We start from the raw sequence: 22,236 nt of genomic DNA, 5'->3' as shown, positions 1-22,236 counted from the left end.
CACTGGCAGCGGTGATGAGACCATTGGTCTTGACAAACTCCTTCATTCAAACACACTGCAGCCTCACAGGGAGGAATATGTGTTCTTGGACACCTAGTTTTTAAAAAGAAATCAAATGAAAAGTATTATGAAAGCAATTTGACAAATACAAAGTTCTGCTTGAAACTAACCTTGGAAGAACATTGTGGGATGCCAGAGATTTTAATGAATCAGGACGAATGTTGTTCACTTGCAGGTTTCTCATACAGCCAACAAAGTCATGAGTTCTGATTTGCCTTAGCAAAATGGCATCAATAGACTTTATACCACCAAATGTCATGTTATTTGAGCTCACTTCTAGAGTCCTGTGTGTAAAACATAATTTACAGGAGTTCAGAAATATAAACAAGTATATTGGATACATATAGGAGGTAAAAAAATTTATCTCAAACAAGTTTGAATGTACTACAGGCCTGTAGCCAGCCTGGTGAAAGGAGTGGTTCTTTTTTCTATCAAAAGTAGACCTTTTCTAAGTTATTCGCCTCATTTTCTATGTAATTGTGAGGTTTAAATACTGCATTTTAATTAATTTTAAATAATTTTTTCGGATGGTCATGAAGAAACACTTTTTGATATACCAAAAACATCCTAAAGATTTTATAATAAAGAAATAGGGAAACAATAGCCTACTTACTTTTTTTATATACAAATTTATCACATTAAATATTATTAGAAAAAAAATTGGAATCTGGTAAAGTTTTAAATTAAAAACTGTAACCTATTGTCATTTATTAGGCAAATAACATGCATCCGGCAGCACATTCAACTTTCCTCAGTCAGAATTTGGAATGGGAAGAACAGGAAGTCACACGAAGCAGCCAACACATGATTGGGCTTGGTCTTAAAGCCTTCTTCAATAGGTTTTTTTCATTTGTATTTTTTTTAACAATTTATGATGACATAGCAGTCAAAATAGGACAAATGAGCACAAATTCTGGAACTTTGTCAGAGAAGGTTAGGTCTTTCGAACCACCCGATTTTTTTGTAAAAAATTTGGATATCTTTTTCCATTAAAAGCTCGACTCTCTCATAGTTACATCATGTACTAAGGACTGATGGAAAATGAGCAAGATGCTAATTGTCAAATCCTAAGTTAACAAAAAGTGCTCCTGACATTTTTTTTTTTTTTTTTGTGTAGGTCGCTAAAGGTCTAAACCAGGGTGTCCACACTCAGCCTGGAGGGCCGGTGTCCAGCAAAGTTTAGTTCCAACCCCCAATCAGACACACCTGGGCTAGCTAATCAAGCTCTTACTAGGCTTTCTAGAAACATCCTTGCAGGTTGAGGCATGTTGGAGCTAAAATTTGCAGGACACTGGCCCTCCAGGAATAAGTTTGGGCACCCCTGGTTTAAACCAATTCAATAATATATGCTAAGCTAACTAAAAGAGCTACTGCCAGACCAGGAGATCAGCTGAATGGATCCAAAACTGATAAAACTCAGCTGTTTAACTGTAGAGAGTTGTAAAATGAGCCAAATGAGTGGAGTGTTCCAAGTCTAGGACAAAATGTACATTAACATTTTTTCATTTGGCAGAATATTTTATCCAAGGCAACTTACTAATGACAAAAATAAAAGTAGAAAATAAAATAGAGCATTAGTAATAGGAGTGTTGACAAAAAAGATGAATATTTAAATGATTAAAGAGAATAACTAATGATTCAGTTACAACTTAACTAGTCCTGTTTGGTCAAACACATTACAAAGAACAGTTTTATAGAATATAACACAGGGGTGCCCAAACTTGGTCCTGGAGGGCCAGTGTTCTGCGAAGTTTAGTTCCAACCCCAATCAGACACACCTGGGCTAGCTAATTAAGCTCTTACTAGGCTTGTGCAGGTGTGTTGAGGCAAGTTGGAGCTAAAATCTGCAGGACACCGACCCTCTAGAAGCGAGTTTGGACAACCCTGATATAACAGAATGCAATATAACAAATAAATTGGCATGATTAAATTAAAACTACCTTTGGTTTCCAGTGGCACCAGTTTGCTGTGTGCAAAAGCCTTGAGGGTTCATAGACAGAGCAGTTGTCGATTTCTAGAGAGGCCATCTGAGTGGACAAAAAGGGGTGAATATCTAAATAGAATCTGCCAACTCTTTCATAAATATGGCTTGATTGGCTCCTAAAGATTGACGAAATTACCTAAATCACGTACATTTCCAGATCTTCTTAAAGAGATGTGTGAAATAATCCATCAGCTATGGTCTTCCCTGTTTCCAATCGTATCACCCCAGATCCAAGATCATAAGACAGAAACAGCCTTTCCGCTCAGGATTTCAAGAGCCAGAAAGTCTGAAGTTGATGGCTGCCATGGTTGTACAAAGCAGAGCATTTTGCTGCACGGTTGCAAATTCCAGATAGATGAAGTTATATTGCGGATCCATGGAGGAGATTCAATATACGATAGTTCCTGGAGCCATAACTCTGTTCATCACAGTTGACTCCCACTCACACCTAACAATAAATATAAATATCAGATATAATCAGAAAAACATATTATAAATAAATTTAGAAAATTCATTTTTTGATTTGACTAACAGTTGATACATAATTAATAATTTATCATCACAATGAAACAGTTAAACACATTCAAAATAATACTTGAGTTTAATAAAACATTATTATTATTTTATAATGTAGAAGTACATTTGATAGGAAAATAAAAATGTTAAACATACATATATTAACATTTAAAATATTATAATAATTAATGGAATATCAGTCAACCTCACTAAATCAGGTCAATAGCTACTGTAAAATCATAATCAGAGACATTGAATTTTGGTGTTCGTATATATACAAATACAAGTTGAATTGTATTACATCAGTCTTTCTCAACCACGTTCCTGGAGGACCACCAGCTCTGCACATTTCCTTGTCTTCTTAACCAAACATACCTGATTCAGATCATCAGCTCATTAGCATAGACTAAAAGACCTGTAATGGGTGTGACAGACAAAGGAGACATCCAAAACATGCAGTGTTGGTGGTACTCCAGGAACATGGTTGAGAACACTGTATTACACCTTGATTGTTCATTGTTATGATGGCTGAAACCCCTATTTATCTTTCACCTGCATATAAAAAAGAGTTATACTTACCAAATGGACACTGGCAGGAATAACCAGTAAATAAACTGGAGCAATTCCCATAAATGCAAGGAGAGGAAACACAGTGGTCAACAATACGATCACAAAATCTTCCTGCGACAAAAATACAGGCTAATTAATTGACAAAAAATTAATACAAAATTACCCTCTGACATATAAGTGATAAAACATACCTTCATACCCTGGGTTGCAATCACAGATGAACCCTCCCTGTCTGTTCCAGCATGTTCCACCATTTAAGCACACCACTGTTTGACATTCATTATCAACTATAGTACAGTGTGGTCCGGAGAATCCTTCTTTGCATTGACAAAATAAGTTCCTGGATTGTTGTAGCAGTTTCCCCCATTTTCACAAGGTTCCTTGGCACATTCATCAAAGTCCAGTTCGCATGCATCACCTGTAAATCCTGTTGGGCAGGAGCAGTTAAAGATCTCCACGAAATATGGGGACACAAATATAAGACTGGAGCTTTCCAACACAGCAACTTCCTGACCGATGTGAATGTTTCTGTTGCAGGTGGCACCATTATGGCAAGGACGGAGCATACAGGGGTTGCTGGTTATTTGGTATATAGTCACATTGCTTTGTGCTTCCAGTAACTTTTTATGCATGCTTGATATTCCGCTTGCCACTTCTCCAGTTAGATATTGACCATTGTAGCTTTTCACTGCAGCCAGAAGCAGCATTTTATCTCCTTGCAGCTTCATTCCAAATACATGCGTTTTGGAGGCTTGTAGGTTAAAAAGACTATCCAAAGCTTTAACAAATTTAAATACTTCAAAGACAGAAACTCCTCAAGAGTAGATATAGAAATGTAAAACAACACACAGTTGTCCAGAGAGACGTTGGTAAAGCCTTTGTAATTGACGTAAATACTGTTGTTAACTGAAGGATGCAGCTGATCACTTGCTTCAACGGAAATATTATAAGTTGCTTCACCTTGGTATGGGGAGGACCACAAATTACACATCCCAAAAGGGAAACTAAACATCCTGGGTTGGCCATTTCTGATTGTACAGTTGAACACATCCAGTTCATCCAGATCAGTCGGTCTCACATTTCCAATTAGCCCTCCTGGGAAGGAACTTCCATAATATTTGACCAATATATTAATGTTTCTCGGAACTGGTGCATTATCATTTTCATCAAGACTTTAATATGAAACAAAGTGGTGGAGGACATTGGGTGGCTTACCAGCATCTTGAACCACAATATGCATGTTAAAAAGAGGATCATGCTCCCGTCAAAGGGTTTTGAGGTAACCAGAACTCCCTCGGTAGTAGAGAAAAGCCTTCAGCAGGTCTCATCATCCAGTATGTAAAGGACCTTGATTTGGAGGAAGAATCATCATCTGTGGCTGTTAAGGTGGAGACTAGAGTGCCAGCAGGCTGGTTTCTCTTATAAACCCTTCTGTGGTCAACAGTTTGGGAGGACTGTCATTGATATCATTAATGGTGATAGCAACCTTTGTGCTTCCTGTTACAGAAGGTGAACCATCATCAATAGCCATGACTGTCAGGTTGTAGATGGCCCATATCTCTCTATCCAGGTGACTGTTAACAGAAATTACCCCACTGACTGGATCTATAATGAAGGAACTATTAATATTTCCATGTTCAATGCTATACGAGAACCTGCTCCATTCTAGAATCACATCTGGGTCCACTGCTTTGACTTTGGTAATGGAAGTCCCAATAAAGATATCTTCTGACACTGCTACAATGTAGAGCATTGAATCAAACTCAGGTGGATCATTTTCATCTAATATGTGGAGATGTATCAATGCTTCATCAACATTAAACCAGTAATGGCTCCTCTGTTTTTTGCCAACACATGTAATACGTCGTCATTTTTGAGGCGAGTTTTCAAATCTTTGGCGATATATATCTTTCCTGTATGCTTGTCTACTACAAAATTTGATTTTTTACTTTGACCTACAAGTATGTAAAACACTTCTCCATCAGGGCCTAGGTCATAGTCAGTAGCGATGACGCTTCCTATTTCAGTTTGTGGCATCAAAGCTTCTGACACTGAAAAGTTGTATAGATGTCTTTGAAAAGCAGGGATGAACTCATTAACTCCAACAACCTGAATGTATATACGAGCAATATCAAACAAAAATGGAGGACCAACATTGGTGGCCTTGACTGTAAGTTCGAAATGCTGATTTTTTTCATAATCAAAAATTTCCAAAGTAGTAATAGATCCATTTTTGCTGTCCAAAGAAAAGAGCTGAGTATCTCCTGCAATAACCGTATATGAGATTGAGAGTGAATTCCTGTGTCTGTGTCCTTCGCCCAAACTTGTAAGACTGAGGTCCCAATAAAAGCATTTTCTAAAACCGAGGCAACATAGTCTTTGGATGCAAATATAGGGGGGTTGTCATTTAAATCTGTAACATATACTGTGACATTAAGTCTCCCCTTCTTAGGACGCCAACCTCCATCTTTGGCAATGACACTAAGATGGTGAGTTTCTGACTTCTCAAAGTCAAGTCCTTTAACCAGCATTATCAATCCCGAGGGGGGTTCTATGGAAAACAAACCATTTTCATTTCCACCATCAAAAGAGTAAAAAATAACACCATTGGCACCAACATCCTTGTCTTTGCCTTGGATCTTTCCAATAACTGATCCCACAGGCAAATCCTCTGGAACAAAAAACTCGACTTGGCTGTTGAGAAAATGAGGTGCAAACTGGTTCTCCTGTGTAACTTTCAAACTGATTTCAGTTTGTGCAGCAAGAGGTGGGAGACCTTTATCTTTTGCAGTGATTTCAAGTGTTAGGGTGACATTAAGGCTATTTGCTAAAGTTTTATTTACCAGTACTCTTCCACTGTTATGTTCAACCTGAAAATAAAGAGATCCGTTGCCACCACTATTGAAGTACTCAACACTGTTGTTCATTTCAAGAGAATCTTGATCTACCGCAGATACTTGTATCACTTCTGTTCCTACATCCAGGGTTAAAGGGACTGATACTAAAGCCTTGAATGGAAAAAAAGTGGGTGGGAAATAATTATATCGCACTAACGCTACTGAAACCATGCTAGAGCTGTTTAGAGAAACATTGCCAGAGTCTGATGCCACAACCATAAATGTATACATTTTAGATTCCAGTTCAGACAAACAATGGGCTGTTTGTTTGAAATTTCCCCGGTTGATACATTCACAAAAAAAAGTTCATTTGGTGGGTTGATGAAGTAGAGTATCTGAGAGTTCTCACCAAGATCTCTGTCAGTAGCACTAACTTGTAAAATGAAAACTTCATGAATCTTCATCTCAGGGATAGTGACAGAGTATACTGGTTGAGAGAAGATTGGCGTGTTGTCGTTGACATCTATAATGTCTATGGTGACGTCTGTGCTGATGCTCCAAGCAGAATCATTGGCATTAATCTTCACTATATAATGATCCTGATCTTCTCTGTCCAAAGGATGCGATACAAATAAAGTGCCAGTGGTTTTATCAATGTTGAATGGAAACTCACTGTTATGGCCAATGATTGTATACTCAATGACAGCATTCAGACCAGCATCTTCATCAGTAGCAACAATCTGAATAACTGAAAAGCCAATGGGAGCATTCTCAGGAACCTCTGTGATGAAAATCTTTGCGAATCGAGGCGCATGATCATTGTGTCAAGAACTTTAACAATTATTGATGCTACGGCCAAAAGGCTGTTGTTTTCTTTATCAATAGCCTTTATGGAGAGCTTATAATATGGTATTTGTTCTCTATCTAAACGTTTTGTTGTGGAAAGAGTGCCTCGATTTTTGTCTATTTTAAATGTGCTCTCAATGTTACCATCCAGAATAAAGTACAGCACTTCTGCAAACACTCCAGAATCCGCATCCTTTGCTAACACATTACACACCCTACTTGAAGCCATGTTTTCATACACTTCACATCTGTAGATGTCTTGTGAGAACACTGGTGGGTTGTCATTCACGTCGCTGATATTCAAATGAAGTTCAGCATATGAAGAAAAAGGTGGTATTCCTGAGTCTCTGGCTTCAACTATTAGATGAAAATACATGTTGGTTTCAAAATCTAAGGCATCCTTGATAGTCAACTCGCCAGTGCTGGGATGAAGCTCAAAAACCTCCCCAAAGTTCCAGAGGGCAGATAGAAATACACTGTTGCATTTCTCAATGTTTCTGCAGTCACAATGGCCACTAAGGTATCGATGGGTGTGTCCTCAAAGAGAATGTTCTTATTAACCTGGACTGCAATTTGAGGAAAGTATGAGTCATTCCAAAATCTGACAGTCAAGGTTGTTGTGTCCATTTTTGCCATTTCTGCTCCATCCTGCACATGAACATCAACTGTGATGTCATTTCTTCTACTTATTGAATCTGAAATGAACACTGTTCCCGTGTGAGAGTTAATGGAGAAGAGATGGGCATGTTGACCTTGCAGAGAAAAGTTTAGTTTTGCATTCAATTCAACATCTGCATCTTCTGCCATCACTGTGCAAACAACTGATCCTGTAGAACAAACAATGGATATGGGTGTTTGTTGAGTTACGTGAATTCAGTCATTTTAGTGGTTAAGTAAAAGATGTAATATTTCAAAGTCATAACAATAATGTTTAAATTTACCTTTGGTTAACCCAAAAGGTATATTGGCCACATATGGTCCATATAGAAATGATGGGAAGTTATCATTCACATCATCAATTGTTACCACAACAGCAGCTGAGCTGGAAAGAGGCATTGTGGGATGACCATCACTGACGATAACCAAAAATCTGTAGAAAGGCACTGTCTCTCTGTCCAAAGCACTTACAGTGAACAAATCCCCAGATGTTGCATTGATTAAAAATGGAAAATCGAGGCCCGCTAAAGAATATCTGAAAGTGAAATACAAGTGAATTATTTACAGTCAATTACCTAAAGACAGGTTCCTATCAGTTTTTGTTAACTGTTTAAACTTTATAAAAAGTAACTTTAAGTTTAGACAACATTAGTTAAGAAAAAAAAACTGAATTGAAATTAGTCACACTACACTACCTGACAAAAGTCTTGTCGCCTATCCAAGTTTTAGGAACAACAAATAATAACTTGACTTCTAGTTGATAATTTGGCATCAGAAGTGACTTACATGAAAGGCAAAGGCCTCTAGATTACGCTTATTTTACCAAAATAAAATATGATTATGCCTTGATTTTTAATTATTTAATTAAGACAGTAAGGTCTGACTTTGCTTAGACAAAAGTTTAGTCACTTAACAGAAATAATGTACAGTATAGAATATAAAGTCAATGTGAATGTTACCCCAAACCTTGATTTTTCCTTCACCAAACTTGACTGATTTCTGTCAGAATCTTGGGTCCATGCGGGTTCCAATAGGTCTTCTGCAGTATTTGTAATTTTCGGGATGCAGTTCAACAGATGATTCATCTGAAAAATCTACCTTCTTCCACTTTTCCAAATGATCAACTAGAAGTCAAGTTATTATTTGTTGCTCTTACAACTGTGATCGACGACAAGACTTTTTTCAGGTAGTGTAGACCTTAAAATGCCCATAATATTTTCAAGACTTGGCTGAAAATAAATACAAATATCTACTGCACATGTATATAAGTGATTTCAAATTTCAGACAAAAAATGAAACATTTTTTACAGAAAATGCTCACTTTATAACAACATCATAATGTACTTAACAAATTACCTTAGCTGGCCATTGGTGCCATCATCTAAGTCTGAAGCTGTAATTCTCAGAAAAAAAGTTCCAAGAGGAGAATCCTCCAATATATGAGCAGTGAATATATCCTTTTCAAAAACTGGAATGTTGTCATTGACATCATCTACAACAATGATTAAAGTGCCTGAGCCTGTCAGTGATGGAAATCCTAGAAAGGAATAACAAACCAATTAAAATTAGGTATACATCAAGCAATTAATACCAATCTTCATCTTAGCCTTTATAGTTCAAATATAAATAGCTCATCTCAAAAACAGGTATATTAATGACTGAAAAACCAGTGGGGACATCTTCTTGATCTTCTGCAATGAATATCTTTGAGAATCAAGGTGCATGATCATTTGTAATGCCTTTAAGACTGCTGTTTTCATTATCAATAGCCTTGAGGATCAGATTATTATGACTGTGTTGTGGAAAGAGTGCCACCTATTTTGTATATTTTAAATGTACTCTCAATTCTACCATGCACAATGATGTACTACATATTTGAAAACACTCCAAAATCAGCAGCAGTTGCTACTTGAAGACAAGTTCTAATATACTTTGCATTTGAAGAGGTTTTGTGAGAACCCTAAAATATCTCTAAAATAGCAAAACGCATGACTGAAAAACCAGTGGGAGCATCTTCAAGAATATCTGTAATTAATATATTTTATTTTTCTCATTTATTTTGCATTTGTAGTTGTTTTGTGGGGACACTAAAATATCTCAATGTGAAGTTGACAAACTAATTTAAAGAGTTTACATTTTGCTGATGATTGATTATAAAGCGTGTTGGGCATGCTGTCTCTGCAGAGAGCCCTGAGCTCATTAGATCCTTGACCTCCTGTTTCCTGGGTGAGAGGGGAGTTTGAGCTCAGGTAGGTCTCGAGAACTCCCCTGCTATTTATGGCTAATGACAAATTAGGGATTGCTATGGAGAGATATACTGCTGCTTACGAGCTTGTCTGTGGTACTAATTTGGTTTGGTCGATTCACCTTTGTCGCAAGTTTTTGGACTGTGGAGGAGACCGGAGAACCCGGGAAAACCCATGCGAGCACAGGGAGAGCTTGTAAACTCCGCACAGAAACTTTGACTGGCCTGTTTGAGACTTGGACCAGTGACGTTCTTGCTGTGAGGCACCAGTGCTAACCACCGTGTTGCCCTATCGAGAAAAAAAAGCAAGGAGAAGTAGGGGTGGAAGGGGTGATTCCTCAAGCCGAAGATGACTGAGATAAGGAACTCTGGTTATTTATAATGAGTTACAAATCATACGATTGGTGAATCATGTATTAGCTAATGGAGGACCAGCTGTGGTCAATCATAAGCATGTGATCCTCTTGAAATTTATTAATAAATAAGCTTCACTTCAAGAGGAACATGTGATATGATTGATCGTGGCTGGTCTCTCATCTGTAATCATTAGTAAACCAATCAGATTATTCCAAACTCAATATAAATGGCCCGTCTAGCCTTACTCCCGTATCTTCATTTTTTTGGAGAATCCCCCATCCAGCCCATCTTCCCTTTCCTCCTTTACCAAGGGGAGCTCTCGAGAACTACCTGATCTTGTATCTCTTATATGCTCATTGACCAGGCGAGAGTTCTGGGCTTAATTATTTCAGCATGCCAAACCTGCTAATATTATAAAGCTATATCTAAGTGTGAACTCTTGAAATTAGTTAAATAAAATAGAAAATATCAAGTGATTACACCTGTTGAATATTTGATATAAATGAAGCAAATGATTACCTGAATCAACAGCAATAACTTCCAACATGTATTGGTTTTTCACTTCCCTGTCAAGATTTTCTAAGATCTGGATGGTTCCATTGGAATGAAGTGAGAAAAGATTCTCATCATTTCCTGATTCTATAGAATAAGTCAGCTGACCATTAGCTCCCAAGTCCTCATCAGATGCCTGTATCTACAAAATACATATTCAAATCTTCAGAAATGATTGAACAAGACATTAAACTTTATTCAAACAAAAAAGTGAGCTTATTAAAAAAAAAAGTAAGTGCATCAATCTTAAGTGCCTTACCTGATGTGTTTGCTGAGAAGAGTCCTCTCCATTTTCCAAAACATGTAAAATAAGGGATTCTGGTGAAAAAATAGGCATGCAGTCATTGACGTCTAGGATTGTGATGTTGATAGTTGCAGTGGTGGATCTTTGAACATCTCCCTGGTCTTCTGCAAAGACTGAAAAGCTGTAGAAAGGTGTCTTTTCTCGGTCCATCTTCTCTATCACTAAGACTATACCTAAAACAGAGTCCACCATGAACCCACTCTCTGAGATAGAAAACCGGACCAGTCCATTCGGCCCAATATCACAATCGCTTGCATCAACTTTTAGTATACTTGTTCCACGAGATACATCCTCATATATTGAAAGGCTGTAAGAGCTCTGAGTGAACTCTGGATTGTGGTCGTTGACATCTTCAACAAGCACTGTGAGGTTCATTAAACTGGACAATGCAGGAATACCTTTATCTTTGACTTTCAGCATAACTCTGATGACATCCTTGGTTTCCCTGTCCAATGGCTTCTGCAGGTAAACAACCCCGGTTGAACTATTTATACTGAAAGATTCATCTTCTGCACTTTCAAAACTAAAAACAAATTCACCATTAGATCCAGCATCAGCATCTGTGGCCTGTACGACTGTCACAGCAGAATGAAGAGGTGCGTTCTCTGGAAAACTAACAGTACTGGGTGTTGTGATAAGTGGGGGGTTGTCATTGACATCCATAAGATAGACGGTAACATGCACTGAGCTTGTGAGTTGAGTCTCTGTGGGTAAAGCATGATCATGGGCTTGGACAATAAGGCTGTACATTGCATATGTTTCTCTGTCTAATTCAGCGTTTAGGCACAGAGCTCCCTCTTGATTTATTGAGAACTTATTCTCAAGATCTCCAGATGTGACCGCTAACTCCACTTCTCCATAAATACCTGTTAGATACAAGAAAAAGAGCACTTGAATTATATTGGCCAACATAAATGTAGTTGTAATTCACACACTAAGCAGGTGATATTAAAGGTGTAATTAACTGAGAAATCAACTACCCAGGTAATCTTATAATTTTCAGATCTCAAATAAACATAAGATACAGGTATTAAACTCTGAACATGAACCATTTGTGGTATAAAATCAACTGCCTGTGATGGGAATCCCCCTCAAAAATTGGAATAGCTATTCTGTAAATATGTATAAAGTACAATAATTTAGGGAAGCACCAATTCAGTTTCTGATACCAGCAAAAGAATATTTTTTTAATTTTTATATAGTTATGGCTGATTATAGATAAATAGCTTCCTTTTTTATCTGCATTTTTGTCTTGCAATTTGAGAATATCCATTTTACTCCCTAAACCTCCCCAGATTTTATTCTTGGTCACAATAGCGATTGGTGCGAAACAGCATGTCTAGAATTGCATTGCAATTCAGTTGTTTTCAATTGTTCAACAATTGACCAGTGTGTTATACTTTTGGTTCCAATTGAGAGTTGATGGAAGAGTGTTGTTTTAATGGAATTTGATACCGCATGACGTATAGGAAAAAACCTCTGCATTTTGTGATGCAGGTGTCTGTTGTCCTTCACTTACTCAGTAGGTGCAGAGAATAGTGTCAAATGGCCCTGTGTGTATGAAATATCATGTCGCAAAATGTGGTTTAATTGCGGTGTTTACATGTCTGTACTGCATGTTAATAATGCATACTCATCTTAATTCAATTTCTGTTTAGTTTGATTATGACCTTACTCAGATTAAATGAACCAAAAATCGCTGTTTACAGGGTAGACTCTTAATCAGAGTATTGTCTTAATAGTATTAAATTATCAGATTATTGGTGTCCATGTAAACGTACTTAATGATACATTATAATCAATGATACATTAAATTTTATTTAAAATAATCTTTTTTAGGCAACACAGTGGCGCAGTAGGTAGTGCTGTCACCTCACAGCAAGAAGGTCGCTGCTTGAGCCTCGGCTGGGTCAGTCGGTGTTTCTGTGTGGAGTTTGCATGTTCTCCCTGCGCTCGTGTGGGTTTCCTTCGGGTGCTCCGGTTTCCCCCACAGTCCAAAGACAAGAGTTACAGGTGAATTGGGAAGGCTAAATTGTCCGTAGTGTATGAGTGTATATGAGTGTGTATGGATGTTTCCCAGAGATGGGTTGCAGCTGGAGGGGCATCCGCTGCGTAAAACATATGCTGGATAAGTTGACGATTCATTCTACTGTGGCGACCCCAGATTAATAAAGGGACTAAGCCGAAAAGAAAATGATTGAATGATAATCTTTTTTATTATTTAAATTTTTTTTTTTTTTGCTAAAGCCAATAACAACACTTTAGAGCTTATAGAAATAAATTCTAGTTTTATAAAATTAACATGTTATCAAAAACAAAAATGTGAATTTCACTGTGCACTATGCTTCAGCCTGACCCTGAAAAAAGATAATAATAAATAAAGAATGATAATAAATTTCCAACTTTTATATCTTCTAGATGTGCAAGCAGAAAGTAAAAACTGAGCTGGTCATGTGACATTGATACATTAAATTTTATTTAAAATAATATTTTTTTCTTTAAATGTTGATTTTTTTAATCAAAGCCAATAAAAACACTTTCGAGCTAATAGAAATAATAAACACATTCTAGTTTAATCAAATTAACACGTTATCAGGAACAAAAATGTGAATTTCACTGTGCACTATGCTTCAACCTGACCCTGAAATAAGAGAAGCCGAGAAAGAGGGTTCTTCATTATTAGCTGCAGTCAGCATCCAGAGTGAACACTATTCATCGTCTTACAAAAGAAAATGACGTAAGATTTAATGAGCCCGCTTCAGTCTCCTCGACATTTCCCAAAGCTTTTCAAACATATGAACATGAAGGTTCTGAGACTGTAGGCAAATAAAAGCTATGGCCAGTTTTGTCCACTTTGCTATTTGTACATTGAATAGACTTGTTGTTATACATACTTGTTTTACTTTGATGTGTCTTGGTTGTCTTAAAGATAAAATATTTTCCAAGAAAAAAAAAGTATACAGTATAATTAATTTGTTCAATTTCCCTTCGGCTTAGTCCCTTTATTCATCAGGGGTTGCCACAGCAGAATGAACCGCCAACTTATCCAGCATATGTTTTACACAACGGATGCCCTTTCAGCTGCAACCCAGTACTGGGATACATCCATACACTCTCATTCACACTCATACACTACTGACAATTTAGTTTATTCAATTCACCTATAGCGCATGGTTTGGGCTGTGGGGGAAACCGGAGCACCCGGAGAAAACCCACACCAACACGGGAAGAACATGCAAACTCCACCTTCTTGCTGTGAGGTGCAATGCTAACCACTGAGCCACCATGCCACCCCAAGTATACAGTAATACTTAAAAATGTTTAAGGTAGGTAAAAAAAAATCTTATCAACCCCTCATTAATTTCATTACAAATACATTGAAATTTATTATGATTTAAAATTAGGGCTAGGCAAAGAATAAATTTTTTCAATTATTATTATTATATTATTATTTTTTAATTTGGCCAATTTAATATGAATTCGCCAATGCTGTGAATCTTTTCTCCAAAGTCTAGATTGCATGTAACATCTGACTACTCATTGTATGCATATGTTCAGTCTTTTCATTAATTCACCACCTGTAAACTGAAGTTCACTATAAATTTTTAGAAATGAATGAACATTGCCCAGTACTGGGTTGCAGCTGGAAAGGCATCTGCTGCTTAAAACATATGCTGGAATAGTTGGCGGTTCATTCTGTTGAGGCAACCTCAGAAATAGAGACTAAGCCGAAGGAAAATGAATAAATAAACAATCAGTAGCACTTACATTAAATCTGTATTCACTGAATTTAATGAGATATCTGAATCTGATAACCTTAAAATAGTCTTTATTTTAGATGTCTTCTTAAAATTTAACTGATTTAAAAATGTAATTATTCTTGAAATGGCAAAGCTAATTTTTCATTTTCATTATTACAAATTTCATGTCACATGATTCTTTATAAATCCTTCTAATATACTAAAATATAGGGCTCAAGAAACATTATTCCTAATGTAGAAAATAGCTGTGGTGCTTTATGTTACACAACATCCCATACATAAATAATAATATTAATGTAAGTTAGAATACATAATAAATATATAATTGTTTTATTTAAACAAACATTATAAATGTCTGTAATACCTTATTGCAGAACAAATCCTTAATACTTTAATTTACAAAAAAATTAAAACTAGTGTATGTCATGCAGTATTACCTTCATCTGGATCTGAAACATTCAAACTTAGGAAGCACATCCCAACAGGTGAGTCTTCCGGTATGGAGGCATAGAAAGCATTCTGGCTGAACACCGGTGGGTTGTCATTGACATTAATCACATTGAAGTAAACCCTGACCCTGATAAGCTCACTGCCCCCCTGCTGAGCTCCAGCAGTTAAGATGTAGTTGTGCTCCAGCTCAAAATCCAGAGCACGGGACAGGAGGAATTCTCCAGAATGTGGATTGAGAAGAAAAAGGCCATCGCCATCATCCTCCTGAACTGAGTAAACTGAGGTTTCATTCTTCTTGCTATATACAGCCTCCACATGTCCCACAATTGTCCCTATGAAAATGACAGACAAGGCAGAAATTGTAGACTTTAGCAGATGGCTTTATACATACAGTTTAAACAAACCAATCTGAATTACTTGTATTAAACGCATAAAACAAATGGATCAAGTAAACTACATTGAAAAATAGAGAATGGCTAAAAATCATACAAAATCAACATAAGTGATTAGGGTCAGTTCATCCAAAAATGAATACTCTGTCATTGTTTACTCATCCTTGCTCCAAACCTTTCAAGACTTTCATTCTTCTGTTGCGTTATTTTGAAAGAAGTTGGAAACCTGTAACCTTTGACTTCCATGTTTTTCTACTATGGAAGTTCATCGCTTACAAGTTTTTAATTTTCCTCAAAATATCTTTTTTATTGTTCAATAGAAGTAAGCAACTCAAGAAGCATTGGAACCTCTTGAGGGTAAGCAAATAGTGAGTAATTTTGCATTTTTGGGTGTACTGTCCTTTTAATCATAATCCCAAAAACATAAGTGATTTACACGTGCACTTGATTAAAGATTTTTGTGCTCTATATGTACACTACCTAACAAAAGTCTTGTTGCTTATCCGAGTTTTAGGAACAACAAATAATAACTTGACTTCTTGTTGATAATTTGGCATCAGAAGTGGCTTACATGAAAGGCAAAGGCCTCTAGATTACGCTTATTTTACCAAAATAAAATATGTTCATGCCTTGATTTTTAAGTATTTAATTAGGACAGAAAGGTCTGACTTTGCTTAGACAAAAGTCTTGTCCCTTAACAGAAATAATGTACAGTATAGAATATAAAGTCATGCTGCAGTGGAAAAATAGTTAATATTGTGCATGATTCCCATGAGCTTGAACAACTGCATCCATACATTATTATTAATAAAGTCATCTGGATTGGCAAAGAAAGCATTCTTGCAGGACTCCCAGAGTTCATCAAGATTCTTTGAATTCATCTTCAATGCCTCCTCCTCCATCTTACCCCAGACATACTCAATAATCTTCATATTGGTGAACAGGCTGGCCAATCCTGGAGCACCTTGACCTTCTTTGCTTTCAGGAATTTTGATGTGGAGGCTGAAGTATGAGTGCTATCCTGCTGAAAAATTTGCCCTCTTCTGTTTATAATGTAATTGGCAGCACAAATGTCTTGATACCTCAAGCTGTCGATGTTGCCATCCACTATGCAGATCTCTCACACATCCCCCTACTAAATGTAACCGCAAACCATGATTTTTCCTTCACCAAACTTGACTGATTTCTGTGAGAATCTTGTGTCCATGTGGGTTCCAATAGGTCTTCTGCAGTATTTGTGATGACTGGGATGCAGTTCAACAGATGATTCATTGGAAAAATCTACCTTCTGCCACTTTTCCAAATGATAACAACTGGGATCGACGACAGGACTTTTTTCAGGCAGTGTACAATCTATCGATATGGCTTCAGTGACATCTTTTCTTTGATGATGAGTTTTTCAGCTAGAGGGCAGGATCAACTTGTCACTCACATGACATCACAGCAATAGCAAACCACACCCATCAATTTGAAAATTAACAAATCATGTCCTTTCTTAAATTTCTCATTCTATGCATAAAATCTAACACTAATTCTCCTGAACTGTATATTTTGCCTTCATATTAAATACACATACATTTATATAGTTTAGTTAATGCTTTTTACATTTCAAAATTTTGTTATTTTATTTCTTTTATTTATTTTAGGTATGTCAGACATCATGTGGTGCTGTGCAAACAAATTGCTGGCTTCTGACTTGAAGCAATGCATGACGATAAGAAACTTTGTCTGTCTTGAGACAGTGACAAGCCACGTCACGATCATATACAGTATGTTATCTTATGTAAGTACTACAAAAGTGCTTGGAGGCCCACAACTAGACAAGTCATCAAATACACAGTAATAAATTACTTCACATAATCTCTCTCTATTTGATGACTAAGGTCTATATTCAGGCTATTCTTAGACCTCTATTAGATTTTCATGGATAGCCCAAATTTAGCTATGTTTTGGTCAAGTTGTCTATGTTTAAACGTCTATCAGACGTCTATTAAAGACAAAATTGCTTGATGAGAATGCACAAATTAATATTTTTTAATAATTTCAGCAACATTAAATATTATATTACAACATAGAAAAGTAACGCTCACCAGGGGGTGTGTCTTCTCTCACTTCAAATGAATATACAGATTTGGAAAATGATAGCTGTGTGAACCTTCTGCTACGAAGTGGAGCTAAGCCTGATTTTCTCATTGATGGTGGAGCTGAGATGTTGAGCCACTTCTCATTGCTGCTGTCCGACTGTCTCCTTAATGAGCTGATACAACTAGCACCATCCACAGTAAAACAAAAGAAAATCTGTGGGAACAAAAGAAAAAAAAACACTGTTAAGGAAACCATCTAAGCGAAGGTGTGGGGTAAGAAAGATGGAACAGTTTCAACTGTTAAAACCCATATGACATGGCTCTTTGTGAAGGACTTTTCTAAAAGCTGCAACAGTACACCTTGATTTGTGCAAGGTCTGTGCTTTTAGAGCTTTTCAGACTCTCCTCTTACCACAGTATCCCACGCCAACCTGAATAAGTTTCTTTATTTGGGTTCCCTAGGTACCTGCCTTTGTAAAGCTAAAATGTCAACTTAGATCCGGACAATCTGGTATCCAAAGAGAGGCTCAGAGAATTAAATAGAATGTTCTAAATCTGTTCGGCTGAACACACCATAAACTCCATGGCTTCATTACCATTTATTTATTTATTTAAAAAAAAACAATCTGAGGTGCTTTTGGCATTGCATCAGGCCCCTTTGTAATTTATTAAGTTTATAGTTTGGATGGAAATTATTTACATACATTAATATAAATATAGAATGAATTATTAACAGATTAATTTAACTATATTAATCAAATATGATTATTTACATATTTTAATATATATTAAATATAATACACTTTCAATTTTTACACACAATGATATATAATATATGAAGAGTTTAGATGCAAAAACTTCTAAAAGCCATCTGATATTTTCTTCTAAAATTAGCATTTTTCTTTGACTCCTGTGTGTAGGCTCAGTAATTTTACTTTTATAGTGATGATTAAATTATTTACATTGCCTTTAAAGTGAAATAACTGAACATAAACATAGGAGGCTGACAAAAATTGTCATTTTAGGAGAACATTTCAGATGGCATTTAGAGGTTTTTGCATCTGAACTCTTCATAAACATTTAAGTACTGTAGTTATTAGTATATTTGTTTCATGAACTACTTTTATTAAGTTGTTTGTAGCATATGATATTCAGGATATCCAGAAAACAGTACAAATTGTGTCACAAAACTTCTCACAGAAACGTTAAAAGTTGTTTATCATTATTATTATTACTTGTACAATAAATACTTACCGTATCGTGCGTGAGAAATAAACAAAGATGTATTAATCCAAACTTGTTCATCTTTGCTCCTGTCCATTTACCTCTCTACACAGATAAGAACTTTTCTCGGAAATGATTCATTTCTAAATATCCACTGGTTCTTTGTGTGCAGCATCTCTATGTCCACTGTACAGTGTTTGTGTGTGTGCCTGGTCGGTCCTCCTGAGTGGACGTCGCGACGCTTTTATTGGCGCTTCCAATTTAGACAAACCGTCCGTGACCGCCTTCCTGACTGCAGCGCCAAAACACGCCGGTAACGTCACTGGACTATAAATGACGTATATCATGGTCAAATAAAAGCCTAAAAAGTTATAGCGTTTTATATGTGCGTTAGATATGACTTTTATAAGACATAATATACTATCTAACGTCGTGTATTAGCTAAATTGTGATGCCAGTTGTCGAGTTTACAAGTCGTCTCTGTTTTTTTCAGTGGATTGATGCCATATCTGTTTGACTACATTTAATGTGAACGAACAACGATCTATTTAAATGTTTCCCCCTCTCATATGGCAGCCAAGTGATCTTGTGCCCTCCTTTCTTTTCTCAGTTTGAATTCAGAAGACGCCAGCATGGAACTCGCCCAAAAGGTGAATGAATGGAGACAAGCTGTAAACGAGGAGCCCCCAGACAACCGTTGAACTGCACAGCAAAGAAGAGAACTATTGATCTTGGAGCAGATGTAATACTCCCAGACAGGTTTGTTATATTATAATTTTTTTTTTTTTCGTTTTTTATACTCACGATTGAGTTAAAATACCAGTTGAAGGCTTCCAATAGTGCCAGTGTTGTTGGATTGTAGTTTACTGACTCCAACAGTTGTATATATATATATATATACTAGTATAGACATATAGTATACTAGTATAGACATATCTGGGTGCATGGAATGATAATTCAAAAAGTAGGCTTACCAGGCAACATAAATTATAATATAATACAAAAAATATATATATATTTTTTCACAGCTTAGGTGGTCAACATGGCGGATTCCAAAACACAAATTCCCTTAATGCTCCAGTATTCATTAGATTTACAAAAAATAAAAAATAAATAATAATAAGGTAAATGGTTAAACAAGCATTGGGCTTTATGACCCCATGGGTATTTAAATCATATTACATAAGTGTACATAATTATATTTTTTCAAAGATGGCACTTTGAATTCACAAAGTGAATAGGGCTTCCAATAGTGCCGGTGTTTTTGGATTTAGTTTACCAACTCCTATAGGCCTTGTGTGCATGGATCGCTAGTTCAAAAGGTAGGCTACTTACTAGGCTATATATAAATTATAATACTATATATATATATATATATATATATATATATATATATATATATATATATTTGTTGTCACAGCTTAGGTGGTCATGTGATGTCAACATGGTGGGTTCCATGCCAACAAACACAAAACATTCCCTTAATATTCAAGTACTCATTGGATTTATTTAATTTCTTTAAGGTAAGGGGTTGTAAACAATTTATACATTTGAAGTCAGAATTATTAGCCCCCCTTTGCATTATTGTTATTAATTTTTAAATATTTCCCAAATTATGTTAAATAGAGCAAGGAAATTTCACAGTATGTCTGATAATTTTTTTCTTCTGGAAAAAGTCTTATTTGTTTTATTTTAGCTAGAATAAAAGCAGTTTATTATATAGTCTACAGAACAAACCATCAGTATACAATAACTTGCCTAATTACCCTAACCTAGTTAACCTAATTAATCTAGTTAAGCCTTAAAATGTCAAAATATCTTGTAAAATAGTATTTACTGTCATCATGGCAAAGATAAATTAAATCTGTTATTAAAACTATTATTTTTAGAAATGTGTTGAAAAAATCTTCTTTCCGTTAAACTGAAATTGGACAATAACCACAGATTGCAACCAACAATTTTCTCAACATCACAGCACATAATAAAGATAAAAAAGTAGACAAATAAAAATGCATGATGTAATAATAATAATAATAATAATAATAATAAAAGATTACATAAATTAATCAAGGTGTATGGTGATCTTAGGTTTTGTAAAAAGGTACCTGAAATCCTGGGACCTACATACTCAAGGAAAGGAGTCCAGATCTGATAAAAGTATAAAAATTTTCCTCCAGACTATGGATAAAATATTCCAATGACATAAGATCAAATATTACTTTATATGCCATTCTGAGACCATCTGTGGTTTATCAGATATCCATTTAAGAAATATGTTCTAAGCATAGGTAAGAAAGTTAAAGAATTTCCTGTTTGTTGCACTTTTCAAATCATTATCAGCATATTATTACCTAAAAATATGGGCTGAATTTAAACAAACAAATTAAAATTCAGCTTATAAAGAATTGTTTCCAACAATCTGCAATGAATCTTTGTTTTTTCAGTGTAGTTACTATTAGGTCATTTGGGGAACCAAAGAAGTACATTCTGGGTATGTTATCTAAAGGGTCTGTCTCTCTCTCTTAAACGTTCTAGAGAGGGTTTTTGTAATATCTTAAAGAGAAAATTTTTGGAACATTCCATTTATATAAAAAAATCTTTCCTGTCAAATCAACAGAGAATTGTCTATGAACCAGTTACTAGCATTCCCAAACAATTTGCAAACCAGAAATTGTGAGTTGGATATAATATGTCTACAAACTCAGCCATGCGGTCACAGCCATTAATAAATCCTCTCCTGTGGCCTAATGGGATAGTAGTAGTCATCGAATACACTTCAGTATCTTGTCAAAAGCAGTAGGTTATCATTGTACATTTTAAACATATTTCCTAATAATGTGAATCAGGCATACTACTCTTGTCGAATACAGAATTTTACCTACTGTTAAATTAAGGGAGTATGTGTTTTTGGATAAACCACATGAGCCCTGGGCTTTATGACCCCATGGGTATTAAAGTCATATTACATGAGTGTACATAAATATAATTTTTTTCCACAAAGTGAGTCTACGTTTGGTGACAGAAAGTATTTGTAAAATAAATCAATGTCTTAGAAAATAGTCACATACCATATCAAATGTGCTTAAGTGTGTACATGTAATACAGGCCTATTGCCAGTGATCCACTAACCTGTTTTAGACCTATTTAAAGCTGAAATAAGAATTAGAATAAGAAAATAAGCACATTAAATGTAATTCCTAACCATACATCTTTTTTTGTGACATTTTAGTTTACTGCCCAAGCTGTTTTGTTTAAAGTGCTTCCAAATCTAATTTAAAATCCAGACGCTGTTTCTTTGCATCAGTGCTTTGTCAATAGCAATCAAAATGCTCCATTAACCACATTATTTAAGTGATTAGGGTTTTAATTAACCATCAACTGCACTCTCGAAGCGCCC

General features: G+C 35.8%; 1 protein-coding gene and 1 long non-coding RNA gene across 2 annotated transcripts; both read right to left on the bottom strand.

Annotated features, from left to right (window-relative positions):
• Positions 1 to 15: 15 nt before the first annotated feature.
• Positions 16 to 2,039, bottom strand: LOC130241466 (uncharacterized). Its single transcript, XR_008838880.1, has 3 exons — positions 2,001 to 2,039; positions 171 to 344; positions 16 to 93 (listed from the first exon to the last, which is right to left on the bottom strand). It is a non-coding gene; the product is annotated as an uncharacterized LOC130241466 (long non-coding RNA).
• A 5,182-nt stretch (positions 2,040 to 7,221) lies between these two features.
• Positions 7,222 to 18,920, bottom strand: LOC130242101 (protocadherin Fat 4-like). Its single transcript, XM_056474115.1, has 8 exons — positions 18,870 to 18,920; positions 17,622 to 17,829; positions 15,127 to 15,471; positions 10,884 to 11,794; positions 10,592 to 10,766; positions 8,827 to 9,007; positions 7,755 to 8,005; positions 7,222 to 7,640 (listed from the first exon to the last, which is right to left on the bottom strand). The coding sequence occupies exons 1-8, from the start codon at positions 18,918 to 18,920 to the stop codon at positions 7,222 to 7,224; spliced, it is 2,541 nt and encodes an 846-aa protein (XP_056330090.1).
• Positions 18,921 to 22,236: the final 3,316 nt, after the last annotated feature.

Source organism: Danio aesculapii, chromosome 15 (genome assembly GCF_903798145.1).
Source record: "Danio aesculapii chromosome 15, fDanAes4.1, whole genome shotgun sequence".
NCBI lineage: Eukaryota > Metazoa > Chordata > Actinopteri > Cypriniformes > Danionidae > Danio > Danio aesculapii.
This window is presented reverse-complemented; position numbering and strand designations above follow the sequence as displayed.

Coding starts and splice junctions, on each gene's coding strand:
- LOC130242101 (XM_056474115.1), bottom strand. CDS start 18,920: ATGAACAAGTTTGGATTAATACATCTTTGTTTATTTCTCACGCACGAT. Junction 17,830..18,869: donor TATTTCTCACGCACGATACG/GTAAGTATTTAT, acceptor TTGTTCCCACAG/ATTTTCTTTTGTTTTACTGT. Junction 7,641..7,754: donor ACCTTTTGGGTTAACCAAAG/GTAAATTTAAAC, acceptor TTTGTTCTACAG/GATCAGTTGTTTGCACAGTG.